The 23,904-nt window shown below is 39.8% G+C and overlaps 1 protein-coding gene across 6 annotated transcripts in view; it reads left to right on the forward strand.

Annotated features, from left to right (window-relative positions):
* Positions 1-7,567: 7,567 nt before the first annotated feature.
* Positions 7,568-23,904, forward strand: part of HEATR5A (HEAT repeat containing 5A) — a 68,276-nt gene continuing 51,939 nt past the window's right edge. For 5 of the 6 annotated variants that reach the window (XM_065635705.1, XM_065635706.1, XM_065635707.1 and 2 more), the window contains exons 1-4: positions 7,568-7,719; positions 17,750-17,833; positions 19,371-19,588; positions 20,632-20,843. In XM_065635705.1, coding sequence (XP_065491777.1) covers positions 19,463-19,588; positions 20,632-20,843 — 338 coding nt within the window. In that variant the 5' untranslated portion in view covers positions 7,568-7,719; positions 17,750-17,833; positions 19,371-19,462. Of the gene's footprint in view, positions 7,720-17,749; positions 17,834-19,370; positions 19,589-20,631; positions 20,844-23,904 lie in introns of those variants that run through there. The other variant, XM_065635709.1, reaches the window with a different exon arrangement.

Raw genomic sequence — 23,904 nt, forward strand, 5'->3', positions numbered from 1 at the left:
CAAGAATTGATCCTTTGAGGTATAATACAAAGTCTGCAGAATTTAATTTTTTTTTTTTTTCCTGGCTCCAGAAAGATCTTTGGCGGCCTGACAATTTATGGTCTGTATTTCAGGAGCTCTGCAAGTTCTAAGAGGGATGAGCTTGAAAATGTTTAGTGAAAAACAGACCAAACTCCACCTGGTACTGATCTCTCATATAAGACACATGTAGGCTTATGTATATTTCAGTGGTTCCTGGGACAAGGCATAATTCTGGTGTTTCCGTAAAAAGGTGGCATCTTTGTGTATTATCTATCCATTTCTCATGTATTTGTGTATCCATCTTGGGATACTGATTTCTGCTGTCTTCTGCTCCAATGATTGGCAGCTTGTTGAATGCTGTGCCCTTCGTGCTGCTTTATTTATATCTACTATTGATCCACAATCCATTTACTGAAACAAGGCATTTCTGAATAACATGATGGACCATACTGATGAAAAAATTGATTAAAATTATTTTTTCAAAGCCAAATGCTCCTTCCTTTCCGCCATGAATATATGCTTTAAACAGATGACCTGACACTGCTTTAAATAGTTTCTATTCTATGACTAGACAGAAACTGAAATAATTATCCTGTTCTATACTTAGAGAATATCTATTGGAAGGTGCTTAATATTCCCCACTTCCTTGAAATAAACTATAAAATCTGGAGTCATCATTATGCTATTCTAGTGTGGCCTCCAACTCAACTGTCACACAGTAACTGCTGTATTGGGGGTTTGCAGCCTTGTTTGCAGCGTGCGCACCCAGCATGTCTAGGCCGAGCATGCATGGACTATTCACTGTGCTCATAAAACTATGAGTTGAGGTACAATAGCTTGTTTTCAAGTCAGCAGTATTCCTTCTTCTTTCCCATGCCCTTTGTGGAAATATTTACCTCTGCTGCTACATAAAGGATGTAACATACAAGTAGTAATCCAGAATTCCAAGGTAATAAGCAGCATGTAGCCTAGTAATACTAGTAATAATGCTGCGACTGGTTTGCTATTGCTAGTAACAGCCCACAGGCTTTGTCCTGAGTTCACAAGACCTCCGGACAGAGGCTTATCACATGTGCTTTGTCTGAACTTTTTTTGGAGCTTTGGTTGTACTTGATTTAGCTGTAACAACAATTCTTCTATTGACAGGGGACTATATCTAATTTGCTTTACTTTTGCTTTGTCTGGTGTAACCACATTTTTGATATAGATATTAATAATAAGTAGTTATTATGACTCATAATGTCTAGTAGACATTATGACTCTAATGTAATCTTTCAGTGTAGAGAAATGAAGGCCTGTTATAACAGAACAGCAGCAACCTTGAGAAAACACCAGCTGCAGTGTAGAGGAGAGGCGATGGACAGTAAGACATGGGGCACAGGCTGGCACTGGAGACCCCAGGGCTAGAAACAACTTGCCAGTGGTCAAAGACATGCAGACCTGCAGCTGGGCAAAACTAGGTTGAGGGGTAAAAAAGATAAGAACAAGTACCAAAGATAAATAAAATGCAAAAGATGTAGTTGCAGACCAGTGAAATAAAAGCAAGTTGTAAAACTTTATTAGGAAATACGTAAAAATAGCCCCAGGTGAGAGCTAGTTCCAAAAAGAGGAAAAAAAGGAGAGAAAGAAGAAACCGTAAGCGTCAACATCATACTCCTACTGGCACAGGACTCCAAATAGCGATGATCCATGATTCTCTCTTTCACTAGATGAAAACCGTCAGCCTTAGGAGCCACAGGGATGTGAAAAGGTAAGCATGACACCAGGAGAAGGGGTATGTACTAGATAGTGCGTGCATAACAATTTTACCTGTACTATTATTATTGAGACTTTCTATACAATTTCTTTATTTTTATTTCCTTTCTTTTTTTTCTATGATAATTAGATCTGGACTAAAAATAGTTCTTTGGTTAGGCTGCTAAGGTTGAAGTTATACTAATAAAAAAATTTGTATGACTTTACACATAGGGTAGGTTTCTCTTTACCCATAACAAGATTTTGCACGTAACAGCTCCTGCAGACCGTCGCTTCCCTCTGTTGAACTGGCATCCACTTGATGGGCTGCTGGATATTAGCCAGCCTTTGTGGTGTTTTTCACCAGGTCCTTTAATGAAGATGTGATGCCTGATCTCGTTTACCACAAAAGCTTCACGGAAGTTTTGTTCTTCATTGTGACTCAATGCAACCACTGCTCTTTAGCCCCTCCTTAAGAACAAAGTCTATTCCATCAGTCTGAGGCATCTACTTGGATTTAAAAGTATGATCTGGTGAACCTCAATCTCACCTCTGGTATAAAAACAGCTTCTTTGGAGAAGGAGGTATGAATCTTTTAAGCATCCATTATTTTCTGCTTTTAGTCTCTAATAGTCTCTACTTTGCTATAGGGCCTCCTTCAAACACATCATGTCTCCTTTCTGAAGCTGGAGTGGCAGTATGCCAGAGGACTAGAGTGGTCTCCAGAAATCTGCAGGCACCACCTGAGGTCTGCCACCAAACCCCTACGTGACTGGCTTAATTTCGTCTTTGCCTCTCAGTTCTCATCTAATAAATGGGCGTTGAGGTTTTTTTCAGTGTGTCACTACTTAAGACTGTACATTGAGCAAAACAATGACTACCACTATGTCTAGTGTATTGCACAGCACAGTGAGGCTGGACTCTGTGAGATCCACCAGCTGCTTTAGATTAGAAATCAGGGTCACAACTGCTGGATGAGAAGTCAGAGCTGCCTCCTTAATATCTTGGGAAAACACCGCCCAAAATTTGGGACTCTCCCTTAACAATGTAATGAAATTGGTATCTCCTATTTCTTCTTATTTTCTTGAAGTTTCTTGAAAGCAACTCAAAATTTGGGAATCCCTACAAGACTCTGCTACCAGAAGTGCTGTGCAACTACAGTTGAAAAGTAAATGGTATGTGTGGACAAGAGAAAGACACAGCAGCCAGAACAGCCTGAATATAATAGTATGAATCTGTTGCACATTTTCTATTAAAACCAATGCTGTCCCCTAGTTCAATTACTGCCAGTGTGTGGCTTTGGGCAAAGCAATTTTCTGCTCCACTTTTGCCATCTGTGAGACAAAGAAAGAGCGAAAATGGAAGGGAGTTTTAAAACCACAGCTTCTTTCCTCTTTTACCAAAGGCAAGAAATCACCTCCATTCCTCTTCGTGCATCAGAAGGCAGCATGTTCTCACCTCTCTTCACCTTTGTTGGAGCTACAAGAGTTTTGCCTTTCTCTACCCCCTACCTTAGCTTCTGCCTCACAAATGGGACTTGAGCTAATGTCCACAGGGCACTCTACCTCAGTGAACAGTGTGGTATCACTACAAGCAACAGCCCATACTATTTCTAAAATAGGAAGGACCCAGGCAGCATGCAAAAGCAAATAAATGGTATTCCTGTTGCACTGTTCTAATTCATATATATTTATGTATCTTGTTATGGTGAATTTAAGATTGCTTTCTCTTCCCTTTAGTTGTATTTGTCTGTGTAAGTGCCACAATATATGCATTATTACGTCAGTATATATTAAAAATGTGCAAGTAAGGATCTTAAGGCTATTTGGATGAGTTCCATTATAAAAGAGATTGCAACGTAGGTTTTGGATTAACAGTGAGAGCAAAGGGGGTTTGGGAGGCCTTAATATTCAGTTGGCAATCCATATCTGGATCTCATTAATGTGCATCTAATTCTTTTCAGAATACTTTATCCAGGACTCTTCAGGTATTTAGTTTTTAAATTTACAAAAATATATTATTAATTTTTACCATTGAAGATTGATCATTTATTCATGTTGAACTATTTGAGATGTGCGTGTCGTGATTCTGATAGTACTCGTTTCTTATTTCCCGCTTCCATTGGGTAGCTGTGTCTGACATTAGCTAGGCCTGCATAATACTTTTATTTACATTTTGGGATTAAAAATAACAGCAGGATTGTGTAATTGCTTGGCAGGAATTCAGCTCTTGTATTTTATGATAGCACAAAAAGCAACTGTGTTGGGAATAAAAAGAAGCCTAGCAGTATTTAAGCATGAAATAAAACCACATATTATTTTTCATGTAGAAAAAAGCAAGATTCTTAACTAAGGCCTTGCAAAAGCTAGGACAGACCGAGCTATTCGATTCTACAAACCTCCAGCAGGCAGCTACTCTACGGACCTGAATGTTTCACTTGTGGAATTAGAAACACTTTCCATAGTTTACTGTCTCAAACTGGGAGCACTGGTGGGCATCCATGGGCGCCAAGTGCTGCTGCAGCTCTAGAAATGAGCATGTTGTCATGTTTATGAGTAGATTAATAACCTTATTCAGATTAAAGCCAAATGTAGTTTGCCTGTTACTGATGGTGTAACTGTTCACAGAATTGGGGCTTAACAGTCTGACTCTGTACTTAAATGGGTATATTGACTGTGCAATATAATTGCAAAAATGAAATAAAAATAAATGTGTAATCTTATAATTAAGACATTCCTTCTTACCGATTTTAAAATATAATGTAATTTGGGTTTGCTTGCTATGTAATTATTTGGTGATGTTTCACCTACTTTAAATCAGGCCCCTAGTCCTGCGATTCTTACTCATGTATAAACAGTCCCACTGAATTCAATGGAATACATTGTTTTCTCTTCCTGTAGAGTCACTGAGGATTATAAAGCTGTAAGAAAGAAAATATTTAGCTCAGAGGCATGTGTGCCTGTATAGATATTCTACTATGACTGGAATTTGTATGGCAGAACTGATTCATGCTCTAAATCAGTCAACCCACTACCAAAATAGACTAACTAATGAGAAGACTAATCAGTAGCTTCGTGTATTGCAATTATTTGCCAGTTGCTTATTTTATTAAGTAATTTGCTATTGAAGCTCAGTCAGGACTGATGAGGAAAGGGGAAATTGAATTAATACATGGTGAATACATTTCATTGTCCTATTTTTGTCTGGTTTAGAGTAGAATATATAAACTTGCATGACAATATTTTTTATATCAGACTGAAAAAGGAAAAGATAAATATGGCATGCATTACTGCTGAAGTAGATGCTAATTTGAATCAGTGCATGGTTAACACTCTGTTGACCAATTTAGGGGAAAAAATCACATTAAAGAATCAAAGTTAGCTATAAATCAAATAAATACAGATTCTTTACCCTCACGTAAGCACTCCTGGCACAGAGCAATCCTAAAGCTGATGTACTTGTCGATGGAAGGAGCATCCTACGTCAGTATTCCTCATTATTCCAGCTAATTCAAATGAGTTGTGCATTAACACAGCATTACTTAGAGCTGATATCATGTATATTGGGGGCTGGGAAAGATCATTCTCGGGAAGAACTGAGCAAGACTGTATTTCTTACTGAGTGATGTTTTGTCTTGCCCTGTGCCCATGTAAAACTCAGCATTATGAGATACTAATTTTGAGGAGGTCTCTGCCTGTTACCACAACAGAGTGAATAATCATCATAGTAACGATACTAACAGCAATAATATTCTAAAAATTATTCTAGATTTTGTTTGTTCATTTGTTTCTGAGCTAAACATGATAAATCCTTCGGAAATATTACCAGGTCTTTCTGTTACCTCAGGACTGTCAGATAGAGCAGCCTTTGTTTTCCTGGAGTTCATTACGGAAAACATTATAGCACCAACGGTCTTTGAATATAAATTGTTCAGCTGACCTTTCTCACAAGTTGAATGGCAGATCACTTCATGTTGAGCAGCAACAACTCATGTTCTGGTCACAATGAGGTTAGCTAAGCAAATTACTTTCCTGGGGGTGGGGTGTACGTTATTTTTGACACTGGGGGTTAGCACCTTTACACCAGTAGGAGTCTGTAGAGTGGATTTCTGTGAAATACAGTATGGAAATAGTTTCCTGCTTCAGGTATGAGGCATTCATGTATTCTTTGTTACCACATCCATTGGCAGAATGTTTCTGTAAAAGGTCATTGCATCAATGCTTGTGTTTTTGTATCACAGGCGATTTAGTAAAAATGAAACCAGTGTCCATATACGGTAATGCAGCCTAGTGCTCTTGGCATCTATTGCAAAATGTAATCAGGCAGTTCTGTGTGCACTCTTTGAAATATTCCTCAGTGGTATCATCTACATGACTGAATACAGATGCTCACAGAGGATCACACTGTATGTAAACTGTACACGTTGAACCTATTTGAAGACAAATTTACAAGCTTATGTAAGGGCTAGACATGATTTTGTCTCCTACGCTTACACATCCCAGGCATTATTCCCTCCCCATGATGGTTTGCACCACTTCAAAGAAGATGGCCCCAGAGAACACAGTTTGTGGAGAGGAATCCTAGTTTTCCACTCTGAGGCTAAACTGATGTCACACAGTGGGAATAAGAAGACAAAAGATCATCTTTAGGATTTGTTGTCTAGTCAAAACCAGTCTTTAATTCCAAAGGAGGTTATTTCTTCATCGACTTTGTAGCAGCAGCTGAAGTAGCAGAATTAAAACAACCTCAATCCCGCCAGCCTAACTTGTTGCCAGCAGAAACTGACCCGGTGTCAGTGTTCCAGTTTGCTCTGCTAGGTAGCTGGTAGGATGCAAAACCAATCCAGACGTGGCTGGGCATCAGCTACCAAACTACAATACAATTATTGTTTGTTTATTTTTAAACTAAAAATGGTTGAGAGACACATATTTTCCCCTTATTAAGACAGAACTTCGATGGCAGAATTCAGAAAAAGAACCCCACCCCAAAGGAAATTTTCTCATGATCAGTGAATTTGCTTACAAAAACTTTCAAGGGTGGAAGTAATTCCCAACAACGTAGCAAACTTTCGGTTGGAGCACCTATGCAGTAGAAGAAACCAGGGGAAAATCCTGGAGGAGCTCACGTCTTACTCTGCCAGTATAAACACAGGATGACCTGCTGACTTGGCATCTCATCTCGATTTGGGTTCAAAGCTTGAACTGGTGAAACCCAAGTGTAACAATTTTTGCAAACGTTGAGCTTGACAAACGGTTAGGGATATAAACGGAGTGTTTATGTTACTGTGCTGGTGCAGTGCCAGGGCCCCTCTCCAGCAAGTGCAGATGGGTGCCTGTGGGGTGGAGTGAAAATCAGGAGTCATGACAGCCTCTCATCAGATCCAGGTACAAATCTCAACAGTGCCAAGTGAGCTATCATATATTAAAAAACCAACCAAACAAACAGATATCTTAAAGAAAAAAAACCCCAACGACTGGGAAGGTTTTGTTGTTGCTGTTTTCGGTGGGAGAGCGCTGGCCCCTGGCTGTGCCGCCCTCCCGCTGCTGCAGGAGCAGCGCGCAGCTCGCTCCCCGCCACGGCGCCCCTGTGGCCGCCGAGCCCCGCTGCCGCAACCCCGTCCCCCCGACCCCGTGACCGCGCCGTTCCGGCTCCCGCCCGCCACCGCCCCGAGGCCCCGCGGTCCCCCCGGGCCGCTCCCGCCCTCTGGAGCGCCGAGGCCCGCGCCGGCCGCCGCGGGCGCTCGGTGGCTCCGGGCCCGATTGCACAGCCCTGAGCGAGGGCGGGGCCTCCCCGCCCACCCCCGCCGGCGGGCGGCAGCGGCGGCGGCCCGGCCGCACGTCCCCGCCGCCCCCCCGCGCCGGAGGAGGGCGGGCGGACGGACGGAGCCAGCGCCGCCGCCGCCGCCCCGCAGAGCGGCGCGGGAGCCTCGCGGCGAACCGAGCCAAGCCGAGCCGTGCCAGCCAGGTACCGCGGGCGGGCCGGGCCGGGCCGGGCCGGGCGGAGGGTGCCGGTCCTGCCCCCCAGCCGCCGGGGCAGGCGGGGAGTGGGCTCCCGAGGGGGCAAGGAGAGGGGCGCAGGGAGCCTCGGCGGCCGGCTGGGCGAGGAGCCGCCGGGCAGGGAGGAGGACGGGGATGACCGTGAACCAGCGGGGTGCCAGCCCCGCGGCGGGCGAGCCGGGATGCCCGGGCTCGGCACGGAGTGCGGGGGCACGGGCGGGCCGAGGGGCGCCGGGGGGCTCGCTGAGCGGCCGGGGCTGCCCGAGGCCTGCGCCTGGAAAGTGCTGGATCACCCCCGGAGCCGCCTGGGTGGCTGAGGCGGAGAAGCCGGCGCTAAAGCCGGCAGCCGGGCGGCTCCCGGGCTCCCTCGGCACAGCCCGTCCCGCCCCGGCCCGGCCCCCGGCGCTGCGGGGCAGGTCTCAGCCCCGGGAGCGGAGCGGAGCAAGGTCTCGCCGGGGCGGGGGGAGGGAAGCCGGGCACACGCGTGGGGCCGTCCGAGTGTCGCTGCCGGGATGTCACGGGGAGGGGCGGGAGGACAGCCGCCCCCGCGGGCTGGGGTGAGCCCGAGGGGCTGCGGGCGAGGGTGGATGTTCGCCTGGTGCCCGTCCATACAGCTCCTGGGACTGCAGGGAAGGATTTGGCGTTCACTTACACGGAGAGTACATGTTTTTAGGGGTCGTTTTTATATTTTCTTAGAAATCTTTTTAATTAAGAGTATTCTGGGGGAAGGGTGGCAGTATTTGGTAGCACAGTATATGCAAAAGTGTTATTGCAGGCTTTTGCAGTTTGAATTCTTGGCTGTCCAGGCAGGACAAGGAGCAACTCCACAGTGTATAACTGGTAAAAGACTTTGCACAGGGATGTGAAACCTGTAAAGTTGCGTTAGTGTTGACAGTTTGGAGTGAGGGAAAGAATAATAGATGTCTAAGTTTAGTTAGAGTAAAGTTTATTGAGATACAGGTGGAAGAATGATAGGAGGAAGGAAGATAAAGTTAAGGTGAGTTCAGCTTTGTGCTTCTATGAATGAAATTCTATATTTTTGAAAGATTGGATTAATTGTTTGTAATGTTTCTTTAAGTTTGTGTTTCGATTTAGTAGGATTAAATGTTTATAGTTGTGTCCACAATTGTACTAAACTTTTAGTTTAGTCTCATATGCCAGAAATATCTTCCTTGTCTTCAGAAATAGTCAGTATGTTTTTGTATTTTGCTACATGAGATGTGATATTCTTAATTCATGTGTGAAATAACAATTGAGGCCCAGAAGATAGATTACTTCTGGTTGTGTGCTGAATGAAGTTTGGGTTTCTTTTCCTGTTCCTGATGGTTTGACACAGTGAAAGGGAGGTGAGGGGAAAGAGGAAGCCAGTTTAATGTTACACTAAGTCTCTCAGTATATTGAAAACTTGTGCTTCATTCCTGAACAGAGGATTGCTTTTATTGTCAGTAAAATATGTCAGTTACTGACTACTTCATAATGCTGATGATCTTCTGTTTTAAAATTCAGAACATCCTAATGAGGCAGGAAGTTTCACAAAAGCATTTTCACAAAAGCTTTTTTGGATTGTGGCATATTTGTTCTATTCAGTTTTTACCTTTGCAGTTTTTACTGTTTTTTAAAGAAGCAGAACCTCAAAAATGACAAGAATTACGTTTGCATCTACACCACAAAGCAAAAAAAAAAATCAAGAAATCCCTATGCAGTTACATTTTTTTGAGCTGTTTTGGAGTTTTAATTGGAGAACAGCCATTTAAAACATCTAGAGAATCAACCATTGCAGTGAGGTATGTCAGTGATTTATTTCTGGATAGTGGTCTCTGACCTGCCAAACAAGTCTCCTGCAGAGTGTACACCTGTGAGGGCTTCTGCTGCTGCAGAATTTCTATGTTGGTATCGGTGCAGTTGAAGTCTATCATAGTACTATGATAGCTATAGTGGTTTTCAGGAAAAATAAGTATACTTTTCTGGGATTTCAAGAAACATTCAGCAAAAATGTCTCGTGGTTTAATTTGATTCTAAGCTAGACTGTATTCAGCATTTACCTTAATGATACTAAAATCAATCTGCACTTTGGATTATCCATATGCATATATATCACCTACTGTGAGTCAATTTAACATTTTAACAAAGAACTTAATTTCATGAAACTCCTGTCATTGTGACCAAAAAAACCCTGTCACTATACTCAGTTTGATATATTTTGTCTATGTTAGATAAACAATATCATCTACAACATTGTCAGGAATAAAGCTATGTTCAGAGATAAATTGAAATTATTGTTAGGATTTATGTGGATTTTTATACTCCTGTGGTTTTTATGTACTTACTTTGCTATCACACCAGCTTTCAAACCTGCAAAGAAATAAAACCAAAGCACTCTATTCATTTTTGTTCAGACCAAAGCTAGTTATTGTTTTTTTGAAGTTTAGTTAATTTTTTTTGGAAAAAAAATATCCTTTAAGCTCACTTTGTCAGAATCAGGCTTCCAGACATGATACTATTTTTCTAACTATTAGAAGCATTGGTTAATTATTTATATGCAGTTTGCCAGATTGCCTATAAATAAAATAATGCTCAGAGGTCCCTTTAATAGAGCCAAGTTTATCTTTTGACTGAAACCTTCAGAAATGAACCTAACTCTTACTCAAGAGTTATGAGCGCAAGGGGGGATGGAGTGTGCTGGTAGCGCCTGCTCTGAGGCTCAGGAAACGGCTGGTTGATATTTCTTGGTAACTGAAAGTAGCTGTTTCTTGGTTTCCTGGAACGGTTCTTCTCACGTGGAGATTTAAAGCGATGATAAGAAACATGAAAGCAAAGTATATGTACTTTTTAATGTGATGAATGAGCGTCTTCCAAAATCTGAGTTTTAAAAAATGTCCTGAATGCTTTGCATTGCTTCAGCAGCTATTGCATTTCCAGGCACATTTTTTTTCCAGGGTGTTTTTTCTTTAGTTATGTCAAGCTTTGTCCTCAAAACTTCACAGAAATAATTCAGCATTCCTAGAAGACATTGTCTTCTCATTTCTTTCACACTTCAGCAAATGTATATTGTGTTGTAGTTCTTATTAATGTCACCATTATGTATGAGGGTTGTGGGTGGTCACATTCTTTGTGCGAATATTTTTAAAACTAGCAAGCCCAGAACAAGGATTCTGATAGATTTCACTTAGATCTTTGTTGCCTTTAAGCTTTGTTGCTTTTTCAGATACAGGGCGATTCTTCTGAAACTTGAAAATCAATAACATTTGCTGAGCATTTTTCCAGGAAAGCCAGTCATTTGGAACTATTCCTGTGGGACTAAACAAGTACTTTGTGTGAGCATCATTGTTCACAAAACATCAAAATACAGCCCTTTTGTTTTTCAACAAAGATGAAAGTAGCTGAGAAACTAATAGGAATTCTGTTTGGGCTGCCTGATATTTGTTCTGTAGCACAGAGTGAAATGCTGTGTGAATATGGCAAGACCTGCATGGAAGGTGCAGTATATGAAGATGCACTTGGATTACATCTTTAACAAGTACCTGCGCAAATGCTGCCAAATTTTCAATGATAAAATAGATGCATAGTTTTCCTGAGGCAAATTGCTTAATCCGGAACACTGTTAAGCAAAGAGCCTGAAAGAAAGGGTTCTTGTTTCAACAGCTATGATTTCAGAATCATGTTTCTAAGCTGGATAATTGCATGCAAAAATATAATGTAAGTGGAAGTTGTCCCAATCTGAAATCTTCCACAGTAATTAGAGGAAATGGATGGTTGTGTAATAATCTGTTATTTTTTATTGCTTATAGTCAAACAGATTCTTCATTGCTTTTTGCTCTTTGGGGTAAGTATGTGATGCAAGTGTGTACATATTTTTATTTAAAAAGGAAGATAGCTTTATTTGTGAGTGGAATTGAATCCCTTCATAACACAGAGTATGCAATAAAACAAACAAGTACTCAACTGTCAGATTTACTATCTGGTGTGTTTTTCATGTGCTAGGGCACTTAAAATCTGATATTAAGAGTTACAGTTCTGCTTGATTTAAGTCTTAAAATCTTGGACCTTCTTCTCCGTGGCCTGATGCTGTTTTTCTGTGCGCACTGGGTTGTGTCGTCGTGATGACTTTCTCTCATGGCCTGTTCTTGCAAACTGCTGTCGAACATCACAGTCAGTCCCACCTTCTCTGTGCTTGGCTTCAAATTTCCCCCCTGCTGACCACTATAACATAACACTGCAAAATACCTGGATTCTTATGGCATTATATTAATTTTGGATGAAAAGCAATCAAGTCTAGTTGGTGTCAAGGAGTAATTTGGTCCAAATTGATGCAACTGATCACTGATAAACTGAAGCATGTCTGTGTTTGCAATGGAAGACTGGGCTCTGGTTTCATAACCTTTTCATAGTCTTCCTCATCGAGGGTTTAATCAGTTCAACATACTAATGCTAAAGACGCAAGCAGTCTTCAGGGGAGTTAACTTTTTCTTCCCCTCTCTCTCTCTTTTTTTTCCTCTCCTTCCCTTGGTGTCTTGGTGCTGAAATGCCCCTAATTTCCTTGTATGTTTTATTTGAAACTACATGCAAGAAAGCAGTGAAAGGGCACATGAAATTGTCAGCTTTTTTTTCAAGCTGGGATTTTAGTTCTCGACACCGAAATAATCAGAGTTTATTTCTTATTAAATTATTAAGAGTCTGTCATTGTAGTCTATGGAAATCAGATTATTTCTGTGTGCGCTATAAATTCTAGCTACGTTACAGCTGAAGATAACTCAATCCTTCCTTCCCTGGGCAATCGGATCTTGCTTTTGAAGTTGCTGGGAGTTTGATCTTGCACTTTTTGCCTTTCGCAGACCTCCCTGCCTCCTTATGTTTGCCTACTACCATAAATGGCACATGGTAACCGTTGGACTTTGGTTTATGTTTCGTTCATTAATAGCTGAATTTGGCTGGTGCTTTAGGGTGTTTTTTCGGCCCAGCATGCAAAAACAGCATCATACTCTGTTTCTCGTGTCAGAAATAAGCCCAAGGGAGCTGGGCAGGAGCTTTGTTTATGTTTGGGAGATGCTCCAAACAGGTACGCGCGAGGGCCTAACACAGGCCTGCGCATCGACCGGCTTGGCCTGCAGTCCGCTCAGCCGCACGGGTAATGATCATCCCATTAAACTTTTAAAACAGTGCTGCAGGAGTAACATTGATCTCAACTGTTAATGACTAGGACTAAACGTGTCAGGCTGGAAGGCTTTCTCTTAAATGTATTTGTTAGATAGATGATAATAAATATTGCTTTCTGAGGGGAAAAAAACCTATGAATTTGAAGTCAGTTAAAATACCACTGCGATGCAGTGAAGGACAACTTGAAGCTAGTCAATGTGCTTCAGCTCTGTTTTTCAGCAGTATGACGGTTATGGCTATGATCGTGTAGTCAGTCCAATGGCAGCTGTTATGAAAACACTGGTAGTTATTACTGGTAACTTTTAAATCTTACTCATTTTTACTATTACTCATTTTTACTATTACTCATTACTGGCAATGAGTGACAGTGGTCATTTCTTAGAAGAATAATGTCCTTTTTACTTCTCTGCTAGACTAGTGTTTGGTACAAAATTGAACCCACAGGTTTATTATGTTTATGCTTTGTAACAGATTTAATACAGGATCATTTTAATACTTGTGAAATTAGAAAAATATTAATAATTATTTTTAGTGTAAGTTATAGGACACTTTCTTTTCTTCCCTGCATAGTAGATGTAGAGGAGCTAGGTCCTCAGCTAGATTGTATACTAGATCCTCATCTCGGTATCATGCTCAGACATCTTGGGTTGGTCTGATTTCTGTTCGAGCAGCACTTGTTCCTTGCAAAGAGAGACAAACTGCTGGAACAACAGGAGATCAAATGTGAGAAATCTTAAAAGAAAATACGTGTCTAAGTACATACTTGATCTGTGTAGCAGTTTCCATTACTCGTGTTGATCTTTCTTGAAATGATAAGTCATAATTTAAAGGCTTAATTTTTTTAGTGGGAGATCAGTTAGGAGTCTGCTTTATTGCAGATTACTTTTTTTTTTTTTTTGAAGACACAAAATATGCTGTGAAGTGGAAGGAAGGGGAAAAGTAAAATTCTTTAAGTTACCACTACTGCTCATAGCTTTCCATTTGTTATGTATTAATTTTTGTCTTAGGCTTCCATATGAAAGAAATACAAGTCTATGGGCTGTTTGCCTCAGCTTTTAAAGCCTGAGAAGATTGGCTATCTCAGAACAAACTTAATACATGTAACAGATCTGTTTTGAATTTCATCCTTTTTTTTGGCTCTGCTATACCTTTGTCACGGGTGATCTGTTGGTTCTCGTATTTTAAAGCCAGTTGCTAAAGGCAGCTATCCAGATCAGTCTTACCCTGGTTCAGTCACCTTTTATTTATTTTTTTTAAAATTTTTTTAAAGATAAGCCACAAAGAGAAAAAAAGGACTTGTAGTTATCAGGACTTTTGAAACTCAATTGCTATTGCCTTTTAATGCTTGATTCACCTTATATTCCTTTCAATTTACAGGGCGGCATTCCATACAGTGCTTGTTCTAAGAGCTTTTCTCAGCTCTTTTCTAATCAGTCTTGAACAATTCTGCTTGCCAAATTGGCAGTTGGCAAATGAAGAATTTTTCATCAGTAATAAGTAGGAACAACTTCTGTCTTGTCCAATAAATCTTTGTGACAGTTTTGTAGCATAGTATAAATGTAAAATAAACCTGCCTCATAGGAAAAAAAGACGGATTTTTTTTTTTGTCTGCTCTTGTAGCACTGATGGGAAAGTAAATCTTGCAATTACTTCAGTTATCTAAAGACAAAACCAGAAGGATGGTGTGGTGTGCTAGCTAGGAAATTCAGATTTTTATCAGCCACATATGCCTTATCATTTTTTGTTGATGGCATAGTATGTGTTTCATTCAATGAAATTTCACATTTATTTTTCCAGGTTTCTTTTTCAGATTGAGAAGGATCAAAATCCTAACATCAGGGGAAAGGGACTTTCAAATAATTCAACATTTTTAAACACGGGCGTCACGTAGATTTGGATGCATCTTTAGGTGCTTAGCTTGTACTTGCATTTACCGGTGTGTGAGGATGTTCAAGACCCTGTAATACCCGCAACAACTGGCGTCACATTTGGTCTTTGACCTTGCTTGCCCAGCCCACCCTGTGGCTCTGCCTTGCCTCTCATTAGAACAGACAGAGCTAAACCCGTGTCTGGTCTGTATGCGTTTAGGTTTGGTGTTTCCTTCTGCACTTTGAAATTGCCCAGTAACATCTTAGCACGCATAGCAAGGACATATTTAATATTAATCAAACCCAGTGCATCCCCGCGTTCTGTCCTTGTGCTGCTTTGAAGAGCCTTGCAAGCACCGTGCCTTTTGTGCTGCTCTCCAGTCTGACTGCAAAACCAACATGCTGCAGTAAAAACCTGATTCCTTACATTCTTTTCTTCTCACAAGGTTGTATGCCTGTGGCCTTTTTTATTATTATTTTTGAAGCTTCATAAATTTCTCTGGTGTGCAGGTTTACAGCTCATTAAAGGGAGTCTTAGTAGGTGTTTGGGATAAGTGTTTTCGATAGGATGGAGAGTGTGCTGTTTCGTATGTAGCTTCATGAAACCAAGGTTTGTTTGTTGGCCAGCACTGGAAAGATCAGGTCTGTGATTGTTTGTTTGTTTGTTGGTTGGTTGGTTTTTTGTTGTTGTTGTGTTTTTCTGGGTGTTTAGTTTTCAGTTTCTACAAAACTAAATCTTGCATAATGAACAATCAGCCTGTGTAATTCAGAACTGATAGTCTTTCCTCTGAGAAATGCTTCTCTTTCTAGCCATGTTAGTTAGCAGGTGTTCATTATAAAGATCAGCAACTACACCATAACGCTTTTCTTTTTAAATTTAGACTACAAAATTCCTAAAAAAAACCCCTCATTTCCAGTTGATTTTTGCAAATATGTGCTTGTTTAATAGAAGTATCACATATAAAGAAACACGTTATGATAATAACTTCAGTGGAACAACATAAACTTTTACTTTGACTGACATTAACAGAAGAAGAAATGTCAGCAGTGTGAGTTCTGGGCAGGATAGCAACAACATGTAGACGGTGCCCAGGTTGGAGGGGGTCCTAACAGGTGTGGGGTTTTTTTGTGTGGTGTTTTTGTTTGGTTTTTTTTTTTTCACAGAACGTTAGGGATTGGAAGAGACCTCGATAGATCATCTAGTCCAATCCCCCTGCCGGAGCAGGAACACCTAGACGAGGTTACACAGGAAGGTGTCCAGGCGGGTTTTGAATGTCTCCAGAGAAGGAGACTCCACAACCTCCCTGGGCAGCCTGTTCCAATGCTCTGTCACTCTCACTGCGAAGAAGTTTCTTCTCATATTTAAATGGTACCTCCTGTGTTCCAGTTTGTACCCATTGCCCTTTGTCCTATCATAGGTTGTCACCGAGAAGAGCTTGGCTGCGTCCTCGTGACACTCACCCTTTATATATTTATAAACATTGATGGGGTCACCCCTCAGTCTCCTCTTGTCCAAGCTAAAGAGACCCAGCTCCCTCAGCCTTTCCTCACAAGGGAGATGCTCCACTCCCTTCATCGTCTTTGTGGCCCTGTGCTGGACTCTCTCCAGCAGTCCCCCGTCCTTCTTGAACTGAGGGGCCAGAACTGGACACAATATTCCAGATGCGGTCTCCCCAGGGCAGAGTAGAGGGGAAGGAGAACCTCTCTGGACCTACTAACCACCCCCCTTCTAATACACCCCAGGATGCCAGTGGCCTCCTTGGCCACAAGGGCACAGTGCTGGCTCGTGGTCATCCTGCTGTCCACCAGGACCCCCAGGTCCCTTTCCCCTACAGTGCTCTCTGACAGGTCGTTCCGCAAGTTTTTGTCCAGCCTTTCGCTCAAAGAAGGATTTAACTGTGAGTTCAGACCAGGTTGCATAGAGTTTTGTCCAGCCTGGTCTTAGAAACCCCTGAGGGTGTTCTGCAGCCTCTCAGCATCTGTCCTAGTGGCCGCTAATCCTTATGCTGCTTGTTTTCTGTTCAGTTGGAACCTTCCCCGTTTCTAATTACGATACTTCTGGTATTATTCCCTCCCGTACACTTCAGTAAAGGACCTGTCTTTGTCTCGTTGGTTCTCTGTCCTTGTGAGGGTTGCTCTTAGGTCCCCCTGGGCCTTCTCTTTGCCAGGCTGAACGCTGGTTCCCCAGCGTGACAGCAGTTTAGATTACTTTGAAATCTACGTGTACTTTTAATCCGCTCCCAACTTCATTGTTTTAAAGTCTGCTTGAAAACTGATTGCTTTTGAAATAGCATGCAACCTGTATTTCATGTCCTGCCAGACGAAGTTCAAGTTGAATGGAGTTTAAAAGGAAAGTTTTCGCCCATTGATTCTAATATTAAAATTATGTCTGGGAGCTGGGAGAACGGACTGATAATCCTCATGTCTTTTTGTATCAGTAGTATTGTACACGAATGTTTCAAAACAGTTGAGTCACCTTTGCCAGCTCTGCTGGTTGTTGATTTAGACATGAATGCTCTTGTATTCTTATGACTTAATGACAAGGACATGGTCATTCGTGACAGCATTCCAGATTAATATAATAAATATTTTCCACCTATGCTTTTTTAGATACATCAAGTCAGATGAAGGCACTGAAATCATCATCCTAGAAAATAACGATGCTATTATGCTGTCTGAGCTTAATTTTTTTGTTTGTTTTAGAATTAATCTGAATTAACAAGACACAAATAAGAAAGGTGGTTTCTGTAGTTAAATGAATCAAATTGCATGGTGAATATGATGAGTCGGCCGAATTCGAATGCAATATATAAGCAGCCAATAATATTTATGGAACTTAGTGCCTTTTGGTGACCTATTAGCTAATAAAAATTGTCAGTATGGCAGAATTTGGAATTCTTGGGTTTTCTTGTAGAACAGACACTTGTATTTCACGTGCTTTTTAAAAGTTGATTTTTGTGTTAACTGTTTTCCTAGAAAATCAAGCTCTTGACATCCTTTGTCTAAGAACCTGGAGCAGCAGAGAGACAGTTTTTACAATGAGGAGAAATTATCTGCTGGGTAAGTTAAGTGACAATGAACTGTGATCTTTTCAGCTGGGGAAAACAGGGATGAGTTGTAATCCTCAGCTCTGTACGTATGTGGAATCAGTTGCTGTGGTAGTAGGTGATTTAGATGTACTGGACATTGGGACAGGCCTTGGGTGAGGTACAAAGGAGGGTTTGTGACCTGTTCATGTAATTTCCATGCTGAGCAGTGATGAAACTCTACTCAAATATTCAATGACATATGTAATCCTACTTTTTTGTATGTTTCAGAAAATGTGAGGATAGAGTTGAGTTCTGTGAGTGTTCTAAGAGTGAGGAAACTGGTAAATTGTGAACATCTGTTGTACCTAGGCAGGTTAAATACATATAGGTATACTTAGGTATGTATATTTATCCTCGGTTGCCATTTTACAGTGTGGTGCCTTGTCAGCCTGTCTGGGATTTCATGTACATTTGAAGTGACCATTCATTATAGTAAATTAGATGTGACTGATTTCCTCTGTGAGTAAATTTTACATAAAATCGTATAGAAAGTAGTAAAGATAACCTTCTGCTGTGCAGTTGATGACAATCCGAGTACTGAATTATTTACCATTGCTTTGTATTGCACATTTACTGTTTGAGGGATCATTTTACACTATAATATTGTTACTGCACAGGAAAAAAATGTGTGTTCAGCAACCTCAGTGACCTCTAGAAAGGGTAATTTGTTTGGGAGTTTAAATTACAGTCGACATTTTACCAGAATCTCCTTGACTATTTTTGTTTGCAAAGCATACAGAATATTATATTTTGTAGTTTGAGGCTATATGACATTTAAATAGTGGGGCAATGCTTCTAGTTATGAATATCGACAATGTGGAAATTCCCAAACCAGTCTGAGATACATAAGTAAAATATAGTTTTTGAAACATCCTTTTTTTCAGGTGTGTGTTGTTTTGTCTGTTTTTTTGTTGTTGTTTGGGTTGTTTTCTGTTTGGTTGGTTGGTTTGGTTTTTGTTGTTTGTTTTTTTTTTTTTTTGGTGGTTTTTTTAAAGCATTAGAGGTTTGTTCAGTAATTAAGTTCTGTTTTTTATTTATGCCTTGCTTGGCATTGAAAATAGATAAAGTGTTTGAATAAGATGTTGGCATTTCTATTTGTGAATGCACTTAACATGAGTTTGCTAGGTGTAGGTTACTGCTATTGCTGCACTTAATTCTGGGTTGCAAAAGTCATTATGTTTGGGGGCACATGATCATTACTTTCAGGTATACACATGATCAAGTACTAGTAAACCTCGCTCATGCAAAACAAGATGAAGAAAAAATAGCTCAGTGAGAATCCCTCTTATTTTTCTGAAGTATATTTAACTTTAATTCATAATGACATCAATGCCATTATCTAATTTCCAAAACCATTAAGTATTACTAAAGCCACCTAAATAAAACTACTGTGTTTATTTTTTAATATTAAGTTTTCTTTTGAAAGTTTAGTATTAATAAAGTCAAGCGTAAGTATAATATGACTGCTGACTTGCTAGTAATTTTTTCTTTTTCCTTTTTCCGTTTAGGTGTTTAAACTTCTGACTCAGTCACCATATATACATATATATATATTTTTTTTTTTTCATTATTCTACGGTATTTGAAGAAAATTTCAAGGAATGGAGTTAGCTCACAGTTTGCTCCTTAATGAAGAAGCGTATAACCAGCTTGGTGAATTTCAAAAAGCAGAGTTCATTTTTGAATGGTTACAGTTTTTGGAAAAACTTTTACCAGTGACTAGCAGAGTAAGTATAATGAGACTTGACAAGAAAAGCATGTTATAGAGCTATTTCCCTCTGTCTTTTTTGTTATTTTGTTTAAAAACAAAGAGCAGTTTTCAGTTTCATTTGCTTCATGTCTTTTATGTACACACAATGAAAGCAGTATTAGCAGCAAATTTCTAAAAGTTACAGGTTTTTGGTCACAGTCTTTCAAGGGACAGAGCCACTTATCCAATGAAAGGTATTCAAGAAATAAGCATTAAGTGATTTTTTTTTTTTTAATTTATTATTTTTTAACTCAAATTATTACTGCAAGGTTTTGCGTCCTGATGATGAAGAACGGCAGTCATCCTTCCACCTAGCATGGCAAATTATTTGTTTGTGCTCTAGCAAGCAAGAATGTAACAACTTTCTCTTTGCTTTATATTTTCCTAATCATGTTTCCAGCCAGCTGTTCAATTGTTTTGTTCACTGTTTAATGTATATTAAATAACATACGTGGGTAGTGAACAGTAAACCAACCTAGATAATGCTATGAAGAGTTATGTTATTTGTGTTAAAATATGTAAATGGAATACAGAGCCAGGCTCTTTATTTTTTTTTTAAAGAGGATTTAAAAATTGAGAAGACTAAAATACATTATTATCTGAAGGGAAGTTTTTTCCATTCTAATGCTCAACTTCTTGAAATTCTGCTGAAGTTCTTCTTTACTACTTAAATTACCATATTTCTACAAATTGTTTTATTTTAAAATGGGCATAAAAGAAGCAAGAAATGGCAATTTTGTTTTAGCCAGATATAATGATTCAAGTGCCGTGGGGAAAATACTCCTGAAATGCTACTAGAAATAATTATGCTCTGAAAAATGTGTTTTTAAAAAAACAAGAATAGAATAATCATGTATTTGAGATGGCTATAAGTAGAAAGGTGCAATAAAATGTTCATTTTTAATTAAGAATGTCAGATTATCAGAATGGTAATACTGAAAAGTAAAGAGAATTAGCATTAATTATCTTTAACTTTTAAATTTAACTGAAATATAACTGGTTACTGATTTTTATTTCCAGGCTGATATAAGGGAAAACCAGAAGATACTGGTTGAACAGTTGACTTCTTTATTAAACAATTCACCAGGACCTCCTACCAGACGGCTTGTTGCCAAGAATTTAGCTGTACTTTATAGCACTGGAGACACTTTTTCTGTTTACCAAACAATTGACAAATGCAATGAACTCATTCGGAGTAAAGATGATTCACCAAGTTATCTGCCTACGAAACTGTAAGTATCTTTTTTAACCCCAAACTTCGAATGCAGTAATAACAAGAGAGACAGATTTACACGCTGAGAATTTAATGTAGCAGAGCGTATGCGCCCTCGTTTCTGCCCATTGAAGCTTGTACCATATGACACACAGAATTTGGGAGCCTCCCTGATTAGTATCGTTATTGTGGGTGTATCCATCTGTAAAAGTAATTTTTTCTTTGGTATTACATCTCCAACATTTTTAGACTTGAGTATTACACAGAGAAACTGAATTGATCTGAAACCTGAAACAAAATTCAAATTGCTTCCTTCCCTCTAGGTATTATAACAATTTTATTTTAATCCTTTAATATATGCTGCCTTGAGAGCAAAATTATGAGTGGTTAAGTAATTGGGTAGCATTTTATGTGTTCCTTTCTGTGTCTTTACTGGAAAGGTTTGAGTAAGAAGTTCAGTTGCATGTTGGGGAGGGAAGTCTGGTCAGTGCTTTACAACCTAAATTGCCCTTGAAAATTTAATAAGCTTAAAATATATTTTTCCTCCTTATTTAGAAGTTTCTTGTTATGATTCACATAAATATAAAGTCAATCGTATTAAAATGCTTTAAAAACACATTACCTTTGAAGCATTTAACGCAGAGGCAATTTGGTGATGGATGCGAGTCTGTGTAGGTTGTGTATCTTAGAACAAAATTTGCCCTAGCTAGCTAGTATTTGCTGGATCCACTGGAAATAAATTCCTTGAGTGATTTGAAAGCTAAGCCAAATTAATTTATTTAGGACTGTAGGAATGCTAAACTTGTTGCTGTCAGTCAGAACTGTAATGACCATAGTATACTTTATTGTAATAGGGTAAACTGAGGCTGGGTTTTGGTTTGTGTTTTTGTTCAAGTGAGGGGACAAAAGCAGCTTGCAATACATATTGCTATATTGAGGAAACCTTGCTTTACAGCAAGTCAAACAAATGCTGCTTGTTACAAAAAAGTTGAAGAAAACTTTTCATATGTAACTTATGACAGATCATAAAACAAAGAATGTGGTAGTATGGGGATTGTATGTGTGCAACAGGAAGCAAGAGGGTAGAAGGCAGTTGATGATCTCCAGCCAGGCAATTGAAAATCAGAATACCAGCAATGGATAACAGAGGTGTTTGAAAAACAAAGAGCAGGTAAATATACTGCTGAGTATAGTAAAGCAGTACAGTAAAGCAGAAGTACAACTCCAGGTGCAAAACACAGTTATTGAGTACAATTCTTAATCCAGCTGGGAAACCAGATATAGTTAGTTAGAAACACCTGAACTGTTTGTAACTAACAGCCTAGAGCCTAGCCAAAGAACAGAGAAATGTCTACTGTTATTGCAGGACGCGAAAACAGATCTTAAGGTGCAGAAATATTATGAATAACCTTTGTTTCTGAAACAATGCACATCTTTCACCATGGTGAAGAAAATTAAAGGTGGAGATAGTAAAATATCATTGTGCATTAATGATACAGTATACAAAGCAGAGCAGAATCTGTCTTCCAACTTTACTGCACATGCTCATCCTGTTTTTGACAACCCATGTGAAGTTTCCTGAAAACAGATTTTTGCAAGGAATCAGTTCTGTTTTCCAATATCATAATATTTTTCTTTTTGTTTCCCTCATGTTCCAATTGACTTCTTGTGCAGTCTTTTGAGTTAAGAATAAGTTTGCTATAAAGGGTCTTAGTCCTGCAAAGTAAATTACTGCTACACCACTGGCTCCTCAGCAGTGCATTAACGTTATAGGCGAGTGGTAGTGTGGGATGGAGTTGTGCGGGTCTCCCCTGCTTCAGCTGCAAGATGCGGCACTGGGGGGAGTGGGACGATGTCAGGACAGCAAGGAGGGATGGTGGAGTCCATGGGCAGCAAGGCAGAAATGACAAAGACAGAACTGACAGATACCCAGATATCCAGACTCAGAAGGCTGAGAAGTAGCTGGAGGAGTGAGGAAGAGGTGCCAGTGTACAGAATCCTGCTGGGTATGGAAGCAGGAGTGAGGAGAGGAAATAAGAGATTAAGTGGAGAAAAGGGGAATGGTAACGTGGTGTACTTCAAAAAAGGCTTGAAAAAGGGATCTCTTGTAGTACTGACACTGAAACAGCAGGCTACAGAAAAATGATTGGAACTACAGAACTCTTTATTGAGTAAAATCTTTCATCTCGCGCTGCACATACTTAGAATACTTGGTGTTCAGTGACAAAGACTGCTTTTTTCTTTTTTTTTTTTTTCTTTTTAAATCTTGATTAAAGTGTTGTCTCTATTTGTCTTCTGTCCTTCTTTAGCATACATGTCCATGTTGTCTGGTAGCAACACTTCACCATCATTGTTCACAATGTGTTGATTCAGCTGGAAACTCATTTAAAGAAAGTTTCTAGTGAATTGTTCTCTTACCTTATAAATTAAACTTTTTATTCTTTCATGTAGGCAGAATGTGGAAATGTTGTAGGCAAGCATTTTAAAAAGAACCTTATGTGCTTGTCTTCTACTAAAATTGAGTGTGTGTGAATGCTGTATCAGATCAGATAAACAGGTTATGTAGTGTGAATACCGCTTATTACTTTACTTTGAGTTACAAAGTTTTAAAAATATCCACTAGGGCTGCTTTTAAACCATAAGCATTTTGAAAACATTTGGCCGGTCAGCAAACTTTCATAGCTGATCTCAGTGCTATTTCACCACATGTTTAAGTATTTTAGTTCTGCATTTTTGTTGGTACTTCTCCAACTACAATCGCTAAGGCCAAATTTCAGAGATAACAAGTTAAATGTATCCTATATAGAGCTGTATATCCAAATGGAGGTGTGCTGCCAGGGAGGAAAAAACACGGGCAGAGTGTCTTTTTCCCTGCAAAACCCATATAAATTTACAGGCTTCCTTGGAAACTGCTGGCTGTTGCTTGTGATTTGACAAATAAAGTGACTCAATATTTAATGCAGTTTGGACTTAGAGAAGAAACATTTGTGGAAAAAAGTAGACCACTAGAGTCATGATACATTCCTGGAAAGCAGCCAGAAGAGCTTCCTAAGTCCCGTGCTTTGAACTTTTATAGAAAC

This window comes from Caloenas nicobarica, chromosome 5, assembly GCF_036013445.1.
Source record: "Caloenas nicobarica isolate bCalNic1 chromosome 5, bCalNic1.hap1, whole genome shotgun sequence".
Taxonomy (NCBI): domain Eukaryota; kingdom Metazoa; phylum Chordata; class Aves; order Columbiformes; family Columbidae; genus Caloenas; species Caloenas nicobarica.